This window comes from Mchenga conophoros, linkage group LG14 (genome assembly GCF_057382185.1).
Source record: "Mchenga conophoros isolate Kocher_MC1m ecotype Shallow Benthic linkage group LG14, M_conophoros_male_GT1.1, whole genome shotgun sequence".
Lineage (NCBI taxonomy): Eukaryota > Metazoa > Chordata > Actinopteri > Cichliformes > Cichlidae > Mchenga > Mchenga conophoros.
Genome location: NC_140539.1, coordinates 18,981,536 through 19,007,070, shown reverse-complemented (window position 1 = coordinate 19,007,070; position 25,535 = coordinate 18,981,536). Strand labels below are relative to the sequence as shown.

The following is a 25,535-nucleotide window of genomic DNA, read 5'->3' as shown; positions in this document are numbered from 1 at the left end:
TGTGGGACAAAGGAGTTTTTAAGTCTGTTAGTTCTTGTCTTTGGGAGAAGCAACCTGTCACTGAACAGACTCTTCTGGTTGTTAATGGCCGTGTGCAGAGGATGCCTGGCATTGTCCATAATGTCCATCAGTTTCTTTAATGTCCTTTTCTCTGCCACTGTCACCAGAGTGTCCAGCTTCATGCCGACCACAGAGCTAGCCCTCCTGATCAGTTTCTCCAGCCTGGATGAGTCCTTCTTTGCTGTGCTGCTCCCCCAGCACACCACAGCATAGAAAAGTACTCCAGCAACCACCGACTGGTAAAACATCCTCGGGAGCTTCCTGCAGATGTTAAAAGACCTCAGCCTCCTGAGGAAGTACAGTCGGCTTTGGGCTTTTTTATACAGGTGCTCTGTGTTGCATGACCAGTCCAGTTTATTGTCCACCCACAGCCCGAGGTACTTGTACTTGTTGACCACCTCCACCTCCTCCCCCTCTATCTGAACCGGCAGTGGACCTGCTCTAGACCTCCCGAAGTCCACAACCAGTTCCTTAGTCTTTGAGGTGTTGAGTTGCAGGTGGTTTGTGTGACTCCATGCGACAAAGTTCCTCACCAGACTTCTGTACTCCTCTTCCTGATCATCCCAGATACACCCCATGATGGCTGTGTCGTCTGCAAACTTCTGAATGTGGCATAATTCAGAGTTGTAGCAGAAGTCAGAGGTGTACAGGGTGAAGAGAAGAGGGGACAGCACAGTTCCCTGTGGTGCTCCTGTGCTGCTGACCACTGTGTCAGACGTGATGTCCTTCAGCCTGACGTACTGTGGTCTGTCGGTGAGGTAGTCGGAGATCCAAGCCACCAGGCAGGGGTCCACCTCCATCCTGTTCAGTTTTTCTTGAAGCATACAGGGCCGGATGGTATTAAAGGCACTGGAAAAGTCAAGAAACAGGATCCTGACCGTGCCTTTTCCCCCATCCAGGTGTGAGTGGGCTCTGTGTAGGAGGTACAGGATGGCATCCTCCACTCCGACACCCGCCTTGTATGCAAACTGTAGTGGGTCCTGGGCATGTTGTACCTGTGGTCGGAGGAGGTTGAGGAAGAGCCGCTCTAGAGTCTTCATAAGATGTGACGTCAGTGCCACCGGTCGGAAGTCATTCAGCTCATTGGGCCGGTTCTTTTTGGGGACCGGGACGATGCAGGATGTCTTCCATAGGGCGGGCACTCTCCCCAGTCGCAGACTGAGGTTGAAGACTCGTTGTAGCGGCTCCCCAAGTTCAGCAGCACACGCCTTTAGCATCCTAGGACACACCTTGTCTGGGCCTGCTGCCTTTCTGGGGCGAAGCTTCCTCAGTTGTCTCCTGACCTGATCCACTGTGACACTGGGAGATGTTTGGGAAGAGGGGAGGGGGGGAGATGTCTTGCTGCTGAGAGAGGGATTGGAGGAGGGGGGTGTCATGGTGTCAGGAAGGGGGGGAAGCGAGGGAGGTAGGAGAGTGGGGATTGGACTCTGTAGTGAAGGTGAGGGTGGGGGGGTTGTGGGCTGGTCAAACCTGTTGAAGAAGTTGTTGAGTTCGTTTGCCTTCTCCACAGTCCCCCCCACTGTGCTTTTCTTGGTGTTGTGGCCTGTGATGGTTTTCACACCATTCCAGACCTCCCTCATATTGTTCCTCTCCAACTTCTGCTCCACCTTCCTCCTGTAGGTGTCCTTTGCTTCCCTCAGGCAGCGTTTCACCTCTCGCTGTGCTGCCTTCATCTCCTCCTTCACTTTGCTCCTGAAAGCCTTCTTCTTCATGTTGAGGACAGCTTTGACTTCCTGTGTTACCCACGGTTTGTTATTAGGATAACACCGTACCGTCTTAGCAGGGGCGACCGTGTCCACACAAAAGTTGAGGTAGTCTGTAAGACAGTGTGTCGCCCCCTCTATGTCCTCACCATGTGGGCTCAGGAGCACATCCCAGTCTGTGGTGTCATAACAGTCCCTCAGAGCATCCTCCTTTTCTGGGGTCCATCTCCGGATGGAGCGCGTTGTGACCGGCTGCCTTTGGACGAGGGGTGGGTATTGTGGCTGTAGGTAAACCAGGTTGTGGTCTGACTTCCCTAGTGGGGGGAGGGGGGTGGCTCTGTATGCATCTCTCACATTAGCATACAGTAGGTCAATTGTCCTGTTGCTTCTTGTGGGACAATTCACAAACTGGTGAAAAGCAGCCAGAGTAGAGTCCAGTGTGGCATGGTTAAAGTCTCCAGATATAATAATGAAAGCCTCGGGGTTTTGTGTCTGAAGTCTTGCTGTGACTGTGTGTATTTTCTCACAGGCAGCTGTTGCGTCGGCCCTCGGAGGGATGTAAACACACACACAGATCACATGACTGAACTCCCGAGGTAGATAATATGGCCGCAAGCTAACAGCTAGCAGCTCCAGGTCCGGACGGCATACCGAAACTTTAACGGAGACGTGTCCAGGGTTACAGTATCTGTTGTTAACGTAGACAATGAGTCCCCCACCTCTGCTTTTTCCGCTGGCCTGCGTGTCCCTATCGGCTCTCACGGGTGTGAAACCGCATAGGTCTACGTTAGCCTGCGGCGTTAGCTCGGTTAGCCACGTCTCCGTGAAGATAAACAAGCTGCACTCACGGTATAGTCTGTGGTTGTTCAGAGCGCACAGTTCGTCAATCTTATTCTGTAACGAGTTCACGTTGCCCATGATCACTGTCGGGATTGATGGTTTGAATCGCCTCCGGTGATCCGCTCTCCTCGCTCCAGCTTTGCAGCCTCTGTAGCTCCTCTTTAGCTCGGCCGGGATGTTGTGTCGCATGCCGGTCTGTCCCTTTGTTTTTAGTGCCAGCAGCTCCGCTCTCGAATAGATGAAGGAACTGGTTCCAGAAGTTTTAAAAAGTGCATTATCCATCTTGTATCGCTATATCTAAGAGGTATAAGTAGAGGAAGGTGAAAAAAAGTTTGAAAAGCCTAGTCTAAAAAGTTAAAGTTAACAAAAAGGTGCGGTGTTGCAGAGCTACTTGGAAAGGCTGCCGTCACTCCAGCGCCATCTTGAACATATTTTGAAGAGGCTTTCTGCAGAAAACCCATTCAGGACATACTTATTCAATCTTTTCATGAACTTTTCCATTACGCAGTCTAACCATGGTGCAAATTCACTGGGAGGTCCAATCTTTGTGGTATTTTGCCAAGTAATACCCGAATGCTTCAAAATTATAAACTGGCAAAAGGTCTCTTTTTCTAGAGGTGCTTAAACTTGCTCATGATGAGGTGATCAAATATCTGGCAGCATCTGGCATCTACTTACCTTCCTAATTCCTGTGGAAACATTAAGGGTGTACTTAGTTTTTCACAGGACTGCAAAGAGTGATGTGAAAATGTTTAGAGTTTTTTTTCATATCACCTCATATGCAAAGAATAACCCCTTGTAAACTACACATCAGCAGCCTAAGCTGTGTTAAGATAACATAACATAGCAAAATTATATCAGCTAAAACACTGAAAAAAATGGATTTTTCACCTGATTCACTCCAACAGATGGATGGCAGCAATGAACCTCCAACCACCAAAGAAGAGAGAAAACCAGTGAGCGAAATGGTCTGTTTGACTGAACCATCTGGAATGTTGTGTTGTAAACTGTTTTAAACGTCAATCACAAATGTACTCGGCAGTCAGAAGACAATAAAATTAAGCCACAACCTAAAGGAGCTTTTAGAGCTATCGAACAGTCAGTGCTGTTAACAGTCATGGCTTGTGTTAGGTACATATTAAAATTGTACGTATGAAAGCAACTCGCAGTCAGTCACTTTCTTGTATCTTTAAAATACTTAGCAAGTACTTGGATAAATCATTTATTTAGTGTCATAACTAAAAAAAACACACCTGTAGCGCTTACTGGCAAGTAGTCCCTTGTAGGGCATCTATAAGTCCAGGCGGTTTGTTGTTTAGCTATAAGTGCTCAGGATCAGGATCTTGCAATTTATCTTGCAAATCTTGCGATTTTAACAGGTATTAGAAGGCATGAGCGCATCATTGGAGTTTTAACAGATTTACACGCTGTCCGTTTACCTGTCCGTTTTTTGGATTGATTTGAACATTTTATTTAAATTTGCTCAAATTTTAAATGGTATAGCACACAGCTGTTTAACCAAGCTGCTCAACTTATATAACCCCAAAAAGAGCACGGAGATCATCTTTCCTGATGCTCTTAGTGCAGCCGAGGTCTTAATTTAAGCATAGAGGGGATCGGGCTTTTGCAGTTGCAGCCTCTAGTGGAAAAACCTGCCACTTGATATTTGTACTGCAGTCTATACAGTCTTTTAAATCCCATCTTAAAACTCCCTTTTTCTATTTTGCCGTTTAATTCCAGTTCAGTTGGACTTCCTGTTACTCTTGAGTCCCATTAATGTCTTTTTTATGTTGTGGTGTCTTTTTTGGTTTGTTTTTAGTCACATTTAATTGTATTTATTTGTTTTTATGTTTTGTTTTGTTGTGCTTATTTTACTGAGCTAAGATTTTATCTTGTTTGTTTTGTAAAGCACTAGGTCATCCTTGTTGCTTTGTTCTATTGAAATAAAGATTGACATTGACGTTAAGATAATCACATAAATTAATTCTGCCTAACATTACGACTTGAGGAAAACCAACGTGAATTAGTTTCAACCGAGTCAGGCTCAAGTCAACTGAATTGGATTACACGAGCAGACTGTGAAGCCTTGACATTGCTTTGCGAGAGAGAGAGGAGAAGAGGGGTTGAGAAAGGAATGACAGGGGAGGAGATGGGAGGCAGAGCATATTGAACAAAGCAATTATCACTACATAACATGTCACTTATCCATGTGGCTGCATGTGTCCCTTTAATACATCAGCTTCACTCTGATTTCTAGTGTTTCTTCTACAAAGCCCAGAGAAATCATCTCCAAATATCAAGACACACGTCTGTACACATACACAGAGAAGACCTTACAGCTGGAGCATGTGTGGGAACTGCGCAAATTTCACAAGAAATAATTTTGTGCAAACATTACAATTTCATCCAAAACTGAATTGTTGTATGGCTTATGATTAGAAATTCCAAGTGGCTTGTTCAAAAATGAAAATATATTTTAGTTTTAGGGTAAAATATCCTCTGAGAGAACACACACACACGCACACACATACAAACACACTTAACACGTACTGAAACTAGATGAGGACGTCATTGCAGTAGTTTGTCAAATAATTTTTTCTACATATTCGCATCTTTATTCTTCTTTGTCTCACACTCTCTTTTTCAAACACACGTATGTAAAAAAAAATTGTCTGTGCATCCAATGGCATTACACTTGTGTGCAATGCAGAGATATGCAAATGACTTCTCAAGTCAGCCCGAGAGCCAAGTGGATGATCATGTATGTATATTGGAGTGTTTTAAGGAGGCTGGCCAGAAGGAGGGAAGAAAAGACTGCATGTGTGTGCTTTAGCATGATCGTGCATGCTTCATGCAGCATGTAGACGTATGCAAGCATGTTCACTGTGAGCATGTGTTGTTGAATGTTTAGATGCGTGCTTGACATTTGTAACTACTCAAATGCGCAGAATACACCAGGTGTGCATTACTCTAACTGTATGTGGACAGTGTATGTGTGCACATCCATGCTTGAATATCAGTGCAAATGTGTGTATGTGTGTATGCGTGTACCTGTGTGTATAAAATCAGGAAATATTTAGCGCATTAAGTTTATTGGCAGCTGTAGAGAGACAGAGTCAAGGAGGCGAATCTCATTATAGGACCTCCCAGCTGCCCCCCACAAGGAGTGATGCAGTGCATTCATTATCACACACATGCCTGGCTGGATGTGTGTATGTTTGTGTGTGAAGCAAAGAAGGGGAGGAAGAGATTCTGAGCATGTGTGGTGGTTCATATGAGTAAACCCATGATTCAGATGCAGTTAACTTCATCTCAGATCTATTAGATGGCTTGAAATACAGGCTCATCCCGCACTGACACGGGGTAACTGGAAAAGGGCAGACAGCGAGAGAGAGAGAGAAAGAGTGTGTGTGTGTGTGTGTGTGTGTGTGTGTGTGTGTGTGTGTGTGTGTGTGTGTGTGTGTGTGTGTGTGTGTGTGTGAGAGAGAGAGAGAGAGAGAGAGAATACTGCAGTGTCTAAACACTGAAGAAGACTAGAAGGGAACAAAGCTCGCTGAAACATTCATGAGCCCCGAACAGCGTGTAAAATACACGCAAATACATTAGAAGGACAGACAGAGTGAAAGCGTTTGTGTGCATTTATAAACCATATGAGTCACAACCAAACCAGCACTAAAATATCTTGGATTAGAAAAATAATAATAAAAGTAAGAAAAGATGCACCACAGAGGGAATGTTCCTATAGTTATATGTTCTTCTGTTCCTTCATTCTTAAGTGGATTTCTCGTGTTTTACAGAATCTTATGGTTTGCTGGGTCCTGGTGCACCTTTTTTTCATGGTGACTGCTGTCCGCTAAAAATCCACCAAAATTCCGCGTAGTGTGTCAGATCTGAGTGTCCGTGCGTAAAATCAGTAATCCTCCAACTCACCTATCTGCACTGAGCTGGGGAAAGCCCCTGTCGCCAGCCCCCAAAGGGCGGAATACACCCCGAGAAAGTGCCAAGAAAAAATTATAATCCTCATTTTTCTTTAATTCAATCCCTTCAGAAACTGTTGAGAGACATCGAGGGAGATGGGGAAGATGCGAAAAGACAGAAAAAGGCGCTAGAAAAAAAGAGACGGGGAAAAAAGAGAGAAGAAGATAAGAGAGGTTTTATTTTCCCCCGTTTCCCGGGTCGTATTCCTATTCCATGGTGGTTTCGGTCGGTTCTTTCCCTGCAGTGTCCGCTCAGAAGAAAGCTGTGGGTCCGGTGCACATGTGAACACAGGGAGAGAGAAAGAGTGAGGGGAAACTCGTAGAATGATTGGCGAGCAGGGAGAACAGCCTGCATGGAAGAACTGGACATGCGCGCCCAGTCTCTCTCTCTCTTCAGCTCGTCCGCCCCTGCTCTGTCTCTCACTCGCTCACTCACTCACCCAGGGTTAGACGGACTGTTTCTCCATCTCCTTCTACATCTTCCACCCTCCTTCTCCGACGTCTTTAGGTTTGCTTGAACCCAAATGGTAAATTCTGGACGGGTTAAAGTGGAGAGAAAAACAAAACAACAGAACTCATGTTTAATCTGTCAATGAATGATTCACAAAAGGGGTGCGCGGGGCATAAAGTCAGAAAATCAAAGTGATTAATTTGAAAATGCGACGTTTAACATATATACTGTTGGGTTTTTGGGGGTGGCGTTGTTGTTGGTGGGGTTTAAGTCCAAAGTGAGAAAGAGTGTCAGAGAACGCGCGCTGGTGAATAACTAATTACATTACGAACCCAATCCATCCTCACGCAGCGCTCCACTCCGCTGTTAGAGCGGAATATGTTTGTCCAACCTGTGCAAACCTGTGAGGGAAACCTCAAGCTCTCTTTAACTGCCGGACGCCGTTCGCGTCCCGAGTTTCAGCTAAAATCATCGTTATTTCAACGTCACGACCCCGTGAGCGCAAACATCTGCCCAGTGAGGGGAAAACTGCAAATACAAGAGAGACGGTGCGACCATTCCTTGACACGGGCTCATAAAAGTCTGAAATAATGAGATAGTCGGAATAGCTTAGAATAAGGGAATAAAACGGCGGAAAGGGAATCATAGCCCGGAGTACTCCGTGTTAGAGTGCGTTATGTTAATGCCGTATCCCATTCAGAGTCGTTTAATCTAGCCTGCCGGTAGCAGGTCGGTAAAACTGACAGACGGTCTGGGATCGCGTAGTTACACGGTGGAGAGCACACTTTCATTTTTCCAGATGGCAAAACGAAAGGGTTGCTTCACGGCTTGTCCCAGTGAAAGATGTACTCTGCCCGTCTTTGAAGGGTTTTCCCGGTCGGTTGCAAGAACATGCGACTAAATCAAACAGCCTGGAAAAATGCGAGTTCAACATTTTCTTACATTTTCCACTATACATCTCTACCTTCCGAGAATGTTAATTCACTTACAATTAAGACTCTCTTTCCGCGATGAAGCAGCATGCAAACGGTTGATTGTATTTGATTTAAAGCTAGAGTTTTTCCATAGAAGCAAACACTCTGCATCTTATTGTAGCCTGGCCTTATTAGAGTGCTTGGATAAACAGGGTGGCATCGTTGATCTTGGCTGGTTGTTTACCTCCATCGGGCAGTATCATGTGCAAGCATTTTATATTCAAAAGCTCAAAAGCTACACGCTGAGGGTTCATGTATATTCAGAGTCCTGCAAACCAGTGTCCAGCAGTTTGAAGCCTCAAGTTCCTCCACCGCACTGACGAAATCTGTCCATGGTGCTGAAGTCAAACTGCGCTACAGGCAGGCTGACTCGTCACTGCTCTCACACCATGTGCCGCTGAGAGCAAACAATCTGCAGGTATCGCTAAAAACAATCATCACACCAGAACATAATGCTGATGAGTTACTTCCCTCTGGACAAAGGTGTGCTAATTAGTACCTACCTCCTACTGTGACTGTTACTTGGCCGGATGGCATTATTGTGTATGCCACATAAGATACACTTATATATACATTTTCTGACATTTTAATTTAGTCAGGTATGCAAATTGTAGTAATCTACTTGATAATCACTTGTTTTGGTGAAGTCTAATGTAAACTTATACATAGATATAATTATACCAAGTATTGCAATGTGGCTGTAATGGAAAGGATCTCATAGGATCTCAGAAATTCAGTAGCACTGCTTACTCTTCATATCATGTATATGTGGACTATCTATGTGAACATTTTCTAACTGTGTTGCAGACAATACAAATGCATGCCAGAATGGCCTCTGTCCAGACTAAAGCCACAGATCCACTGATCCATTGTGCTGCTTTGTACAAAAGTCACTTGCCAGAGTGAGCAGAATGTGGCGTTGGGAACCCAAAGTGAAGATATTTTCTCAGAGTTTTCAGTCCAGGGCTAAGCCATCTGTACAATAATTTGTTGCATGGTAATGGACATTTATTGTGGTTTATTTTGAGCACAGAACCACCTCATATTTAAAACTGTGGAGTGTAAATGTCCCGGTCGTTGAATTTAAGCTCACTGAATGTAATAATGGCTTTTACCACTGTCACTTGCCAAGTCACTTTCTGCAACAACGCAATGCCATTAGAAATCAACTCTGGACATCAGCGGCTTCAAAAACAACCACTTAGCTTTTCCACATTACTGATATAGTCATTTTAAACAGTGATGACAATAAATAAAACCCCACAGTAATTTTTAAAAGTTTAGTCATACAGAAAGCAAAGCTGGCAAAAGCAGGTAGCAGTTTAATAACTGTTAACTCTACGATATACATGTAAAAATGTATTTTATTAGTCAATGTAAACTGTGGTAAAATCTTCACACAAAAATATTCAGATTGTAATTTGAACATCTTCTAGAGAGGCAGAAACTTGGCATTCCTGAGTTCACCATAATAACCGACATCTGGATTCCACTGGTTTCATCTTCCAGGTGGTCCCATTTCAACGGCACAAGAACACCATATGACTGAGATGTGTGTATCAGTGGCTTTGTTTGTGTGTAAGGCAAATTGAACAATCAAAACAAAGCAGCCACTGAATCAAACTGATGTACCGACTGATTATTAAATCATTAAATTATTGCCTGGCCAGCTGATGTTGCAGCTCAAGGATGAAATAAATGTGAAGTGTACTGTATCCAAAGAAAAGTACGGCAATTACAAAGAATATGTGACAAAACACTTTAACTCCTTTTTTTACCAGATGATTTTTTTTTTTCAAAAACAGTTCATAAAAATATTTAAAATGTCAAACATGCAGCAACTAAATGACATTTATTGACTTTTTGAATTTGGTTTGTTTTTTCCGTTGCCTCAAAAATGCATTAGATGGATCATGACTGAGATACAATATCAGTGCTTATGTTATCAATTGTGAATGTTATAAAACATTCAAAATAAAAGGTTTTTAATTTTTAATAAAAAATATCTTTTCTAGTATTCAGTAAAAGCTACAGTTCAGTGCTCCGCTTTGCATAACCTAGTGTTTGTTGCAGGGTGAAGTTTACACAAGGCACCATGCAGAAGTTTCTTCATGAATGACCACTTTACTGTGTTGGAGGGGTTTGCATGCCTGTGTGATCAAAGGAGTTATGTTGTCAAAGGCTGCTTGTCCCTGATGGGATCTACCAAGGAAAATTTGATGAGAGTGAGGAGCCGGCCTGTGGGATATCAGGCCTCCAACCTAAAGCCAGCAGTGGGAGAGAAGCTTGGAAAAGGTATTGGACCATGTTCCTTTCAGGGTGCTTCAGGCGTAAGGGTCCCATTGCCATGGCTATTTCATCCCCGTACAAACACAATTAGAGTTTGTTTTGCACTACCAGTCAAAAGTCAGACTCATACCCAGTGGATAATGAACTTCGCCAGTGCTGCCCTTTTATCACTGATGATGTTCTTAACTTTTATGAACAGAAGCTCTGGATGCAGGCAAAGGATGTCGGGATTCTGTTGGCTTCACTGAAGGTTGACCTCCAGCGTGCACTGTTGAGTGTATAAGCACTGGCATGTTCTACTGGGAGAGAGTTGCTGGGTAGACTGAGGATATGCTGGAAAGATTATGTATATCTGCTCACTTGAGAATGCTTCAGTGTCCGCCTGGAAGAGCTTGAAAGATGTGGATGGGGAGAAGGAGGTCTGGGCATGCATGGATGGATGAAATTAACATGAGGATGCTTTAAAAATAATAACATGAATAGTTTCTTAAAGTGAATATTATTGCTTGCAAGGCAGCTGGGCTTTTGCAAGATTTGCAAGATCCTGATCCTGAGAGAATTCATCTTGGGAGACTTCACAGTATGTGTGCTACAGGCAAGAACTTTTTTTTTTTTTTTGAAAGTGCCTTTCCTTTCCCCGTGGCTTTTTATGCACAAATGTTCATTGCACAGAAAGCAAGAATGATGAACTACATACTTAAATACCTATAACTACATAAATGGCTGTCTGCTTGTTCTGAAAGCTTCTCAGACGTGGCTTGTTTTTGCAGGGATCAATAACAGGATTATTTTAGGCTGACCTGTGGTGGACAGCAATAGACAAAGAGATCATTTGTCACCTGTCACATACTTTTTGGACCGTTTACAAATACAAATTCCCAGCATTCAAAAGGTAGCATGTTGCATTATATATATATTATATTGTTCCGCGGCCTGGAAAGTAGACAGAAAAAATAACTAAATGAAGACGATATAGAAAGGAGAGTTTTTAGTTCTGTCTATATACTTCTGTTCTACTCATAGCAAGTCAATACAGATAATGCTACAGCAGAAAATGATTGCACATTCCCTCATATCTTGCAATATCTAGCTGTAACCAATTTCTGAATCCATTCATCAATATATACATTGCCTCTGAGGCATTCTCTTCCTCTGCTGGATTGAAGTCATTTGCTAAGTTCACAGTCAATATACCACCCCAGTAAAAACGACCGATCAACAAAGAGTCCCATAGGCTTGTAGTAAATGACACTCTCGTGTTTGCTTTTTCAGCTGACTCAAACCAGAATGGGTGTAAAGTGAAAAAGAAATTTTTACTTTTCATTCGACTGTTTCCTGAAAGTTTAAATAAGCAATCCAGTTTTAATCACTGTTGCCATATTTCATGTTACTAAATACCTTCTACTGCATTTAATTTATCATCAGTAAACTAATATAGTAAGATACACTATATCGCCAAAAGTATTCACTCGTTTGTTTTCACACGCATATGAACTTGAGTGACATCCCATAATCAATCCATAGGGTTTAATATGATGCCAGCCCACCCTCTGCAGCTATAACAGCTTCAGCTCTTCTGGGATGGCCTTACTCAAGGTTTAAGAGTGTCCATCCATCCAACCATCTTCTTCAGCTTTATCTGGGGCTGGGTCACGGGGGCAGCAGCCTAAGCAGAGAAGCCCAGACCTCCCTCTCCCCAGCCACCTCTTCTAGCTTATCCGGGAGAACACCAAGGCGTTCCCAGGCCAGCCGGAGATATAATCTCTCCAGCATGTCCTGGGTCTGCCCCGGGGCCTCCTCCCGGTGGGACATGCCTGGAACACCTCACCCAGGAGGCGCCCAGGAGGCATCCTTATCAGATGCCCGAACCACTTCAGCTGGCTCCTTTCGATGTGGAGGAGCAGCGGCTCTACTGAGCCCCTCCCGGATGGCTGAACTTCTCACCCTGTCTCTAAGGGAGAGGCCAGCTATCCTTTGGAGGAAGCTCATTTCCGCCGCTTGTATCCGCGATCTCGTTCTTTCGGTCCCTACCCATAGTTCGTGGCCATAGGTGAGGGCAGGGACGTAGATCGACCAGTAAATGGAGAGTTTCGCTTTTACACTCAGCTCTCTCGTCATCATTACGGACCATTAACACACTCTGTCAAACAGACAGACGGTTTAAGAGTGTGTGGGAGCATTCTTCCAGAAGGAGTTCTTCCAACCACATTTGTGAGGTCAGACAATGATGTTGGACAAGAAGGCCTGGCTAGCAATCTTTACTCTAATTCATCCCATACGTGGTATGTCTCCCTCAAACTCCCTCATCCATGTCTTTATGGATCTTGCTTTGTGCACTGTTTGCAGATATGCTGGAACAGAAATGGGCCATGTCCAAACTGCTATTACAAAGTTGTGAGCATAGAGATGCTCTACTTGACGAAGGAAGCTCATTCCATGAAGCTCTCTATGCACTGCTTTTGTGGTAATCTGAAGGCCACATGAAGTTTGACGGTCTGTAGCGATTGACACTATGCGCCTCAGCATCCACTGGCCTCCGCTCTGTGATTTTATGTGGCCTACCACTTTATAATGCTGTTGCAGTTGCACCCAATCACTTTTACTTTTTATAATACCACTAACAGCTGACTGTGGAATATTTAATAACAAAGAATCAATCAATCAATCAATCAATCAATCAATCAATCTATCTATCTATCTATCTATCTATCTATCTATCTATCTATCTATCTATCTATCTATCTATCTATCTATCTATCTATCTATCTATCTATCTATCTATCTATCTATCTATCTATCTATCTATCTATCTATCTATCTATCTATCTGTCTGTTAGATCGTAAGTTGTGTTTCCAGCAGCCACTGAGCAACTTGTCACCACTCGTGCTTAAAAGGTTACAAGAAATAACCATCATCCCCTCCACTTTGAGTGCTGGTTATTCATCCATCATTCTCTTTCTTGTGCTGACTCATCAGTCTAAATGTCCTCTTCCTCCTCCCCATCACCTCCTCCTTCCCCACCTTCCGCATACTTCCTACAGCTCTTCAGCTTCATCCTCTACCTTAACCATGGTCTCTGTGACTCATCCTTTTAACCATATTCACATAACCATATTCCTCCTTCCCCACTCTTTTTTTAACCCTCCCTTATGTCTGTTAGCACTTCATTATGTTGATATCATAATCTATCAGACCTCTCAGTAGTCTTCCCTCTACTTTATCTTTTTATCTAATTCTTGTCCCCAACCCTTCCCTTCCTGCAACTTGACCTGTAGTACCATGTCAAATTGTGTCCTATGGCCCAGCTTCCCTTTAGCCAGCTTGCACCTTGTTGAAAACAGACCAAAAAAAGGAGCATTTGTAGATATGCATCAATGGATTGTATTACACCACGAGGTTGGAGCTGCATTACTCTAAGTAGAGTGACGATCAATGCAAATCAATGACATCCGGTGACCAGTGCATTTATAACACGTAGCAGCTATTGTTTAGCTCATGTGACTTCAGACTGTTAAAAAATGCATGCTTAGTAATGGCCCTAAATGATGACAGTGGGGATATAATGTAGACATAGGTCTTGGTCATTTTTACACCCATTACTATAAAATGCAGCTTTTTTCCCCCAAAAAACTGGCATGCATATTGAAAGTGTAGATAGACGTCAGTGTGCTCAGTGAAAGTAACAGATCAATACAAATTTAAATCAAAATTTAGGTGTGAAAGACTTAAAGCAACATGTTCGGCAGTTGCGCAAGGCTGGAGCGACAGCCCACACATTGAGTAGTTACACAAACCTCTGAAGAGATTTGAAGGTCTTTGCAGAGCACATCGATGACTGAGGAAATATGAAGATTATGGTTACAGACTGTGCTTAGTCTCTCCCACACCTGTGAAATCAGAGCCCTCTGTGCCAGTAAACCATGACTTGTAAATAAATGCTATTATGGTTTGATTCAGTGACAGAGTGGCAGTGTGCCGCATCAATATGACTACCGGCAAGAATTAACGTCAGGCTAAATTAGAGGCAGCTACAACTGTGAGGAAGCTAGTAATTCAGAGATTAAGCCAGCAGTGTTGTGCTCATCATTATCTTAACAGGTTGCAATTTATGTATTTGTTCTTTTTTTGAAGGAGTGATATTGTCTAATGTTTAAATACTAACCATAAACACATGAATAATGCAGAGTTAGTGCATAAATAATACAGATGTGTATACACACACACACAAGTTATGTATTGAGAAGCCAGCACAGTGATGTGTATAACTCATAAGCCATTAATGTCCTACCAGTCATCTGATACACAGCTGAACAGTGGAGATGAGACAGATGTCACTGATGTCAAGACATGAAAACTCCCCACAATCGTCAGTTCCAGCAAAGGTCCAGCATGCTGAGGCTTGAGGAGAGCAAAAAGAAGGACTACATGGATAAGTGAGTGTCAGAGCCATGATCCAGGATAAAACAAGGAGCATCCTTGAATACATCAGGGAAATGCCCCCCTGAGACAAACTGCTACAAGAACTGCCAAAGGCAGCAGACGACTGATGGAAATGACTAGGAGGAGGAGAAGAAAATGTCACGGAAGACCAATTCACTCCAGACAGAGGAAGAAATCCTATCACTGGCTAAAAAAGAGACAGGTAGCACATTGGCCCTAATCATGACAGCACTTGAAAGGGCCCTAAGCACCAGATCCATAAACATAGGAGCATACTTGCAATGACAACCCTGAGACAGTCCAGCACAGTGGACAGAGTACACTAAGAGGCAAAATCAAGTGGCCGTTATAATATATTGTGCCATATATGGATTAGAGGTCTTGAAGACATGCTGAAAAACTTGCAACTAAAATAACGTTTCTCACGTCCTTCACCAAGCACTTTGTTTATCAGATATAGTTGCAACATACTGCTGTATCCTTGGCACTACTTGTTTCTGTGGAACCTCTAATCAAATTGAGTTCTGTCCATGGGACTTAAATATAAATACACAGGAGCTCATTGAAGAGACTCATAAAGTGGCACTCAAGTCCTAATGCTTCCCAATGTAGCAGGGTGATGGGATGTGTTTAGGTGTGGTTGAGGTCCTTTAAGGCTTTCTGCCAGGAGGATTGTCTAAGTCATGGTCAGGTTGTTGAAAGGTTGTATTTTAATCCAGACCATGACCCATTCCTAAACCTAATCAGGTACTTTATTTCCTAGCTTCACTAAACTACACACAAAAAATACTGACTATTATTAAAAAAGCACTCCATCACGAAGCCTTTTAGGCAGAAAGCCCCTGAAGGAAAGCAGCAAGGGAGATTTGAATGAAATGCAACCGTCACAAAAGGAACATTCTGAGAGTCGTTCAGAGGCTCCAGTGAGGAACATTTTATTAATAAAACTATTACTGACGAAGCATTTATGTATGTAGGTCTGCATGCATTCGTATTTTCTGTCAGCAACTAAATAAAACAGTTTGCATATATGGATTTAACTTTTATTTGAAAAATTAAAAATAATAAGTCAAAGTCAGAAGCCAAATATAACAGTAAAATTAAATATAATGTACTTACAGTATTTGGATGAAATAGAAATACAACTCATGTAACATTTTGGTAATAATACAACAAGAAATGACACACTGAAAAATAGTACAATTAAGTACAAGCTTTGCACAAGTGGAGGCTAACACTTGCTCTTAATTTGGCTCACATGTGGGTATTGGACGTGAGAGGAATTATCATGAAAGAAGGGGAAAGTACATGAAACCATATTAATCTTAGATTTAAAGCAGAATACAGTTCAGATTCAAACAGAAGCACATGCAAAGGTAGTAACACCCGTCACTGAAAATCCCACCTCTCTCAAAAACGGACGAAATAGAATGACTCTGGGAGAAATGGAAAATACAGACCACTCCAGGAATAAGGGACATACTTTGTGGGAAAACTACAGATAATCCAGCTTTCAAATATGCTATATATGGAATATATATGCTTCTTTCAATTCATTTCATTCATTTTAAATATGATACACTAGGCATTAAGGTGTTAAATCACATTAACTCTTTATTAACAGGAGGATATGAGAGGAAACTGCTACTTTGTTTTCACCTTCTGTGTTCGCCAGTTGGACACACCACTTGATAGCGAGGGAGCTGAGGTCACCCAGAGGCTGCAGCTAAAACTAAGAGTAGTCTCTTTATCTGAATTTCACACTGGGCTCTTCTAAAAATTAGATACGTTTGTAGAAAGACTTTGATTTTTTTTTAATGAAAACTTTTTAACCAGATTATAAATTAAGATACATTTATTGCAACCTCAATCTCGCTCTTTCTGCGCACCTTTTTGTGACAATAGTAGTTATCCAATTATTATTCTTTAAAGTCACATTTAATACTACCCGATTTAGCTGTGCAACACAAACGCGGCAAGATCTTGCGATGTGGACTGTCACACCTCTACTTATTTTTATTAAGTAAATTGCTTCCCTTTTGTGCTGAAAGGTCAATCTGCAGTACTTTTGCTTGTTTTTCCAAAGTACTACATGCAAGGAATTAATGTTATCAAAATTGGATTTGAAATAGTTTCATTTGGTTTTTAAGATTACCTTGTGTACCTTGGGCCTTCAGAAAATCTGCATTTGTTGTACTCAAGTCTGCATGTATCTTAAGTTGCCCTTTTTAAGAATCCTTGTGGAGATGGTTTGGAGCCAGCAGGCAAATGACTTAGCTGGGCCGGTTGCCAAAACCATTAAATGCCATCCCTGGGTGCCTGTCAGATAATGATTACCCTCTTGTGCAGTGGTCCTGGATCTTCACACACCTTGTCTAAATGCTCTGCCTGGTTTCTGGCAAGGCAGACTAAATGCAAACTGTTTGACAGATCACAGACAGCACTGTCCCCAAAGGCTGGCAGATGGCTTTAAACTGCTTTGATAATATGACCATTTGAACATTCAGGCTCAGGCACACACACATAAATGTGCAGTGCTGCCAATGGAAGTTTACCAGTGCATACAGACATAGAGATCTAAACACATACATGTGCATTTGAGCACCCGTAGGGCTATGAGAATTGTCACTTTGGCTTGCATTGATAGTGATGCACATGTACATATGGAATATTTTGTATTGTAGTTTTAAGTGAATGGATGGAAATAAAATCTCTCTCTGCATCTCTCTATCTGGCCTCTAAGGCTACGTTCACACTGCAGGCGAAAGCGCATCAAATCCGATTTTTTTTGACCCTATGCGACCCATATCCGATCATGCTATGACAGTGTGAACGGCGCAAATCCGATATTTTCAAATCCGATCTGGGTCACTTTCGTATGTGGTACTGAATCCGATACATATCCGATGTTTTAGAAAGCGACTGCTGTTTGAACGGTCAAGTCGCATTAAATCCGCCTTTTACGTCACCGACACACTGAAGCCAATTATCAGCGCCAGAGAAGCGCCCGAGAAGACATCGCGAACGCTTCCTGGCCATCCAGTGTAGATGTTAGTGAAACTGTTGGGAAGACAACGTAAACATTTTATTTGTACTGTATAATCTGCAGATTCTGACAGAAATCTGCAACTATCCTTTGAAGCACCGCTCCTCTCTTAAACAGCAATAAGGATCATTATTAGGTTATTTACATTATTATGTAAATAACAAAATAACTTAAAGCAAAAATTGGGAAACGTGAAGTCCGAAGTCTTTATATTAAGGGCCATCAGTCAAACAATACTGTTGCTCTGGGTCTAAACAGAGCGCGTTGTGTGTGACATCTTCTTTTGCTGCTTTGAGCGTTCACACTAGAGCGCGTTTGCTGTCGCATTTTATTTGTAGTGTGAACGAGCAGACAAAAAAATCGGATTTGATCAAAAAATCGGAATTGAGCATTAAGACCTGCAGTGTGAACGTAGCCTAAGTCAGATCTGCACCATGTCCTTTCTCCTTTTCTCTCATCCTGCCATCAGCCAGCAAAAAACATCTGGGCGTTCATTGTGTGTCTCGATGTGGTGTGTTCACCAAGAGAACACATTAGCTTTGCAGTGAGCCTGTGTGTGCATGTGTTTGTGTGTGTTGGTTTCCCAGCAAACCTGCCAGGCTAAGCGTCCAACATCTGTGAGTTCAGATGTTTTCTAATGATATGCTAATGGTGCTGGAGGGAGACAAGCACAGAGGCTAATGTAGTGGTCACAAACCTCTGCCTCCCTCTCTTCCTCCATGCGCTGTCACTTGGTGTTCGCTCGCTCTGTGGTAGAGTATCACTTCCTGTTCCTGCTCAAACACAGTGGTGTTTCTGAGTAGCTTATTTGCTTAGCGATTTAATTAACAACTTTTAAATACATTCTTCTTTCATAGTATAATCTTCACGTGCTTCCTCCGAAGCACACTTTCTGTGTACTCACTACCTAATTTATAGCCAAAGTATTCACTCACTGTCTCTGTACTGTCTCGCTAGCCTAGCTTAGCTCGTAGCCGAGTCATTAGCACCATGGCTACTTCACCTGTCCCTCCTGCACTTTCTTGCTCATTGTGTCAGATGTTTAGTTACTCCTCGGCCTCCTTTAGCAGTAATGATATCTGTAACAAATGTAGCATATTTGCAGCTCTGGAGGCCAGGATTACTGAATTGGAGACTCGGCTTCGCACCCTTCATTCACCCGCAGCTAGCCAGGCCCCTGTAGCTGGTGCAGCCGAAAATAGCGTAGGCCCCGCTAGCTGTTCCCCGGCAGGTCCCAAGCAGCTGGGGAATCAGGGCGGCTGGGTCACGGTGAGGAGGAAGCATAGTCCTAAACAGAAGCCCCAGGTACACCACCAACCCGTTCATGTGTCTAACCGTTTTTCCCCACTCGGCGACACACCCGCCGGGGGTCAAACTCTGGTAATTGGCGATTCTGTTCTCAGACATGTGAAGCTAGAGACACCGGCAACCATAGTCAATTGTCTTCCAGGGGCCAGAGCAGGCGACATTGAAGGAAATTTAAAACTGCTGGCTAAGGGTAAACGTAAATTCAGTAAAATCATAATTCACGTCGGCAGTAATGACACCCGGTTACGCCAATCGGAGGTCACTAAAATCAATATTGAATCGGTGTGCAACTTTGCCAAAACAATGTCGGACTCTGTAGTTTTCTCTGGTCCCCTCCCCAATCAGACCAGGAGTGACATGTTTAGCCGCATGTTCTCCTTAAATTGCTGGCTGTCTGAGTGGTGTCCCAGAAACGATGTGGGCTTCATAGATAATTGGCAAACCTTCTGGAGGAAACCTGGTCTTGTTAGGAGAGACGGCATCCATCCCACTTTGGATGGAGCAGCTCTCATTTCTAGAAATATGGACAAATTTATTAAACCCCCCAAAATATGACTATCCAGAGTTGGGACCAGGAAGCAGAGTTGCAGTCTTACACGCTTCTCTGCAGCTTCTCTCCTCCTGCTACCCCCCCAAAAACCCATCTCCATAGAGACTGTGTCAGCTTCCAAAAAGACAAAAAACAAACTAAAAACCAGCAACAAACAACTTAAACATAAACAATCACAAAGAAAGAACAATACAGTATCCACATCTGAACCAAAGAGTAAAACAGTGAAATGTGGATTATTAAATATTAGGTCTCTCTCCTCCAAGTCTCTGTTAGTACATGACTTAATAATTGATCAACAAATTGATTTACTCTGCCTTACAGAAACCTGGTTGCAGCAGGATGATTATGTTAGTTTAAATGAATCAACACCCCCGAGCCATTCTAACTACCAGAAATCTCGAAGCACAGGCCGAGGGGGCGGTGTGGCAGCAATTTTTCACACCAGCCTATTAATTAATGAAAGACCAAGACAGACTTTTAATTCATTTGAAAGCCTGATGCTTAACATTGTCCACCCCAGCTGTGAAACTCAGAAACCAGTCTTACTTGTTATCATCTATCGTCCACCTGGGCCTTACACAGAGTTTCTGTCTGATTTCTCAGACTTTATATCTAATTTAGTTCTGAGCTCAGATAAAATAATTATTGTGGGTGATTTTAACATCCATGTAGATGCTAAAAATGACAGCCTCAACATGGCATTTAATCTGTTATTAGACTCAATTGGTTTCTCTCAAAATGTAAAAGAACCCACCCACCACTTTAATCACACTCTAGATCTTGTTTTAACATATGGCATCGAACCTGAACATTTAACAGTGTTTCCTGAAAACCCTCTCCTGTCTGATCATTTCCTGATAACATTTACTTTTACAATAATTGATTACACAGCGGTGAAGAGTAGACTTTATCAAAGTAGATGTCTTTCTGAAAGCACTGTAACTAAGTTTAAGAATATAATCCACCCACTGTTATCATCTTCAATGCCCTGTACCAACATAGAGCAAAGCAGCTATCTGAACGCTACCCCAACAGAGGTCGATTATCTTGTTAATAATTTCACCTCCTCACTACGTACGACTCTGGATACTGTAGCTCCTGTGAAAACTAAGGCCTCAAATCAGAAGTACCTGACTCCGTGGTATAATTCTGAAACACGTACCCTAAAGCAGATGACTCGTAATCTGGAGAGGAAATGGCGTGTCACAAATCTAGAGGATCATCATTTAGCCTGGAGAAATAGTTTGCTGCTTTATAAGAAAGCCCTCCGCAAAGCCAGAACATCTTACTATTCATCACTGATTGAAGAAAATAAGAACAACCCTAGGTTTCTCTTCAGCACTGTAGCCAGGCTGACAAAAAGTCAGAGCTCTTTTGAGCCAACCATCCCTTTAACGTTAACTAGTAATGACTTCATGAACTTCTTCACAAATAAAATTTTTATCATTAGAGAAAAAATTACCAATAATCATCCCACAGATGTAATATTATCTACAGCTACTCTTAGTACCATTGATATTAAGTTAGACTCTTTTTCTCCAATTGATCTTTCTGAGTTAACTTCAATAATTACTTCCTCCAAACCATCAACGTGTCTTTTAGACCCCATTCCTACAAAACTGCTCAAAGAAGTCCTGCCATTAATTAATTCTTCGATCTTAAATATGATCAACCTATCTCTAATAATCGGCTATGTACCACAGGCCTTCAAGCTGGCTGTAGTTAAACCTTTACTCAAAAAGCCATCTCTAGACCCAGCAGTCTTAGCTAATTATAGGCCAATCTCCAACCTTCCTTTCATATCAAAAATCCTTGAAAGAGTAGTTGTCAAACAGCTAACAGATCATCTGCAGAGGAATGGTTTATTTGAAGAGTTTCAGTCAGGTTTCAGAGCTCAGCACAGCACAGAAACAGCTTTAGTGAAGGTTACAAATGATCTTCTTATGGCCTCTGACAGTGGACTCATCTCTGTGCTTGTCCTGCTAGACCTCAGTGCAGCGTTCGATACTGTTGATCATAATATCCTATTAGAGCGATTAGAACATGCTGTAGGTATTACAAGTACTGCGCTGCAGTGGTTTGTATCATATCTATCTAATAGACTCCAATTCGTGCATGTAAATGGAGAGTCCTCTTCACACACTGAGGTTAATTATGGAGTTCCACAGGGTTCAGTGCTAGGACCAATTCTGTTTACATTATACATGCTTCCCTTAGGCAGTATCATTAGAAGACATAGCATACATTTTCACTGCTATGCAGATGACACCCAGCTCTATCTGTCCATGAAGCCAGATAACACACACCAATTAGTTAAACTGCAGGAATGTCTTAAAGACATAAAGACCTGGATGGCCGCTAACTTTCTGCTTCTTAATTCAGATAAAACTGAGGTTATTGTACTCGGCCCTGAAAATCTTAGAAATATGGTATCTAATCAGATTCTTACTCTGGATGGCATTACCTTGGCCTCCAGTAACGCGGTGAGGAACCTTGGAGTCATTTTTGACCAGGACATGTCCTTCAACGCACATATTAAACAAATATGTAAGACTGCTTTCTTCCATTTGCGCAACATCTCTAAAATTAGAAATATCCTGTCTCAGAGTGACGCTGAAAAACTAGTTCATGCATTTATTACTTCCAGGCTGGACTACTGTAATTCATTATTATCAGGATGTCCAAAAAACTCACTGAAAAGCCTTCAGCTAATCCAAAATGCTGCAGCAAGAGTCCTGACAGGGACTAGAAAGAGAGAGCATATTTCTCCTGTTTTGGCTTCCCTTCATTGGCTTCCTGTTAAATCCAGAATTGAATTCAAAATCCTACTCCTCACATACAAGGTCTTAAATAATCAGGCCCCATCTTATCTTAATGACCTTGTAGTACCATATCACCCTATTAGAGCGCTCCGCTCTCGCTCTGCAGGCCTACTTGTTGTTCCTAGAGTATTTAAAAGTAGAATGGGAGGGAGAGCCTTCAGTTTTCAGGCCCCTCTTCTGTGGAACCAGCTTCCAGTTTGGATTCGGGAGACAGACACTATCTCTACTTTTAAGATTAGGCTTAAAACTTTCCTTTTTTCTAAAGCATATAGTTAGGGCTGGACCAGGTGACCCTGAATCCTCCCTTTGTTATGCTGCAATAGATGTAGGCTGCCGGGGGATTCCCATGATGCATTGAGTTTTTCCTTTCCAGTCACCTTTCTCACTCACTATGTATTAATAGACCTCTCTGCATTGAATCATATCTGTTATTAACCTCTGTCTCTCTTCTACAGCATGTCTTTATCCTGTCTTCCTTCTCTCACCCCAACCGGTCGCAGCAGATGGCCGCCCCTCCCTGAGCCTGGTTCTGCCGGAGGTTTCTTCCTGTTAAAAGGGAGTTTTTCCTTCCCACTGTCGCCAAAGTGCTTGCTCATAGGGGGTCATATGATTGTTGGGTTTTTCTCTGTATCTATGAAGCGCCTTGAGGCGACTTTTGTTGTGATTTGGCGCTATATAAATAAAATTGAATTGAATTGAATTGAATTGCTAGAATGATGGTCTACCCATGTCATGTTCTTCATCTACATCTGGCTGCTCTCGCTGCTCTTTTTAACTTTTTTAAGGATTTAATTACAAATAAAAAAAACATTTTTTTTTCACTGAAATATAATGTTTTAACATCATCTGTCACATCAATGGCAACATTTGCACCCATGTCAAATATGTTATTCTGCAACATTAGCTTATTGTGTCAAAATGAATGATTAGTTAAGACTTCTAAATATGACCATGTCATCAGTTAATGTAAAAATCACAAAATTCTTTGTTCTATGAGAAAACATAATTTGAATATAATGACAGTTACAGCATATCTAATGTTTTAATATGTATGTAATATTGTATAAATCAGATAGTGAACACAAGAGGTGAAGGGAGCTGTCAAGCTGCAGAAGTCATGTTGAGCTTGAATGGCATGTAGGACTACAGAAGCAGCTGATAGGCAATTGGAAAAGATGAGGTTCACGCTAGAAACAACCAAAGCAAAACCCTAGGTGTGGGAAGAGCTTAGTGACAAGACTTTTGGTGGACCTTGAAGTGGTTCTGGCAAACTGTTATGAAACTCAAGATGGGTTAGGGTCTAGCTGTCCACACTACACACCGTGGCTGCGGTGCTTCTAACTTCTAACCTTAACGTATTAAAGGAATATGTTAAGGTTCACTTGAATCCCACTGACATGCTTTCTTTAGAGGAATGGAGTAGATTGCCTAGCACTTGAGGCAAGATCACTGAGGTAGCTAAACAGCTCCTTGGTAGCCAGGATCCTGGGGTGGATGAGATTCATTGTGAGGTTTTCAAAGCTCTTGGATGACACACCTCTGCCACACTGCCTGGAAGTCAGACAGATTGGGATGGTGGTTCCCTTTTCAAGAAGGGGGACCAGTGAGCTTCTTCCAGCTTCAGAGGGATCATACGCTGGAGCCTCCCTTGAAAGGTCTATGCCAGAGTGCTGGGAAGGACGATTGGTCTGCTAGCTGAATCAGGAGGAAAAATGGTATTTTCATCCTAGTTGTGGAAAACTGGACCAGCTCTTTATTCTCTCAGGGATATTCAAGGATGTAGCAAAGCTGTTGATTTACCAGTCAGTCTACATTCCTGCCCTCATTTATGGGCACAAGGACTCTGGGTAGTGATTGAAAGAATAAGATTACAGAAACAAATCAAAATAAAGTTACTATTCCTCCAGTTTGAAAGGAGCCAGATGAGGTGTCTTAGACATCTGATTAGGATTACTCCTAGGCACCTGCTAGCCATGTCCTGGTGGGAGAAAATCATGGGGCAGACCCAAGATATGTTCAAGGGGTTATATCTCTTTGTTGACTTATATATACATCAGGGAACCAGACTCAGATAAGAACCTAAAAATGGATGGATGGACAATTGCATTAAGAATTTAATGAAACCTTATTTTCTAATAGAAAAGAGACGAATGAACAAAACTGGAAGCATTGGAAACTACCAATTTGCCTCGCATTCTTGACATGAAAATCGAAATTATTTTCCAAAAAGCTACACAGTCTACAAAAATGTTCTTTAATGCACACTTATCATCTGTCACTTGATTAGCTAGTAATGGGTTATGCCCACTTTTGCTTTCAGAACTGCCTTAATTCATTGTGGAGACTTCACAAGGTGTTGGAAACATTCCTTAGTGATTTTGATCCATTTTGACATGATAACAATACATAGTTGCTGCAGATCCATGATGTAAATCACACATTCCACCACATCCCTCTGTAGGATTAAGATCTGTTTGCTTTACAAATCTTTTAGGCTTTTGTTTTTGAATAAGGATTTCTGTAGTTATACTTTTGCATACAGGATATAAGCTGCTCATCACTCCCCACAAATATGTTACATAAGAAGTTGGTGAACTATAATGAGGAATGAGAAAATAGCTCTCTGGAGCTTATAAGTAGGTGCTTGGGTCGTAGGTACATCAAAACATAAGGGAAGAGAAGTAGGATTCTTGAAAGTCAAAGAAGGAAAAAGGAGATACATTTTGCATCTTAGTTGTATTTGAAATCAACAGTATGTTTGGTATCTCATGAAGGGAGATACATGTTTTTTACAAGGTGTAAGCTCCATGATGTTGTCTTCAATAGGTCATTGGCTTCAATTGATCAGCAGACAAACTAGGCATCTGACCATCTCCACCCCTCACATTCACTATAATAACCTAAGGCGTAATCTAAAACATGGAATACAACAGTGCTTGTGTGTGTCTCTCTGTGTGATTGAAGGTATGTCAGTGTGCTGAAAGAGCCTGCTGAGAATTGGCCTCAGTGAAATTATTGGGATTTAAGGGGGAGGCAGGGGTTTACACCAAGGTTTTTATGGCAGCTGATTA

General features: G+C 42.3%; 1 protein-coding gene across 6 annotated transcripts in view; it reads right to left on the bottom strand.

Moving 5' to 3' along the window:
- gria4a (glutamate receptor, ionotropic, AMPA 4a) overlaps positions 1-6,951 on the bottom strand; it is a 123,259-nt gene extending 116,308 nt beyond the window's left edge. For 3 of the 6 annotated variants that reach the window (XM_085245692.1, XM_085245694.1, XM_085245695.1), the window contains exon 1: positions 6,534-6,951. In XM_085245692.1, the coding sequence (XP_085101818.1) occupies positions 6,534-6,627 (94 nt within the window). In that variant the 5' untranslated portion in view covers positions 6,628-6,951. The remainder of the gene's footprint in view (positions 1-6,533) is intronic. The other 3 variants (XM_085245693.1, XM_085245690.1, XM_085245691.1) reach the window with 3 other exon arrangements.
- Between the last annotated feature and the right edge of the window lie 18,584 nt (positions 6,952-25,535).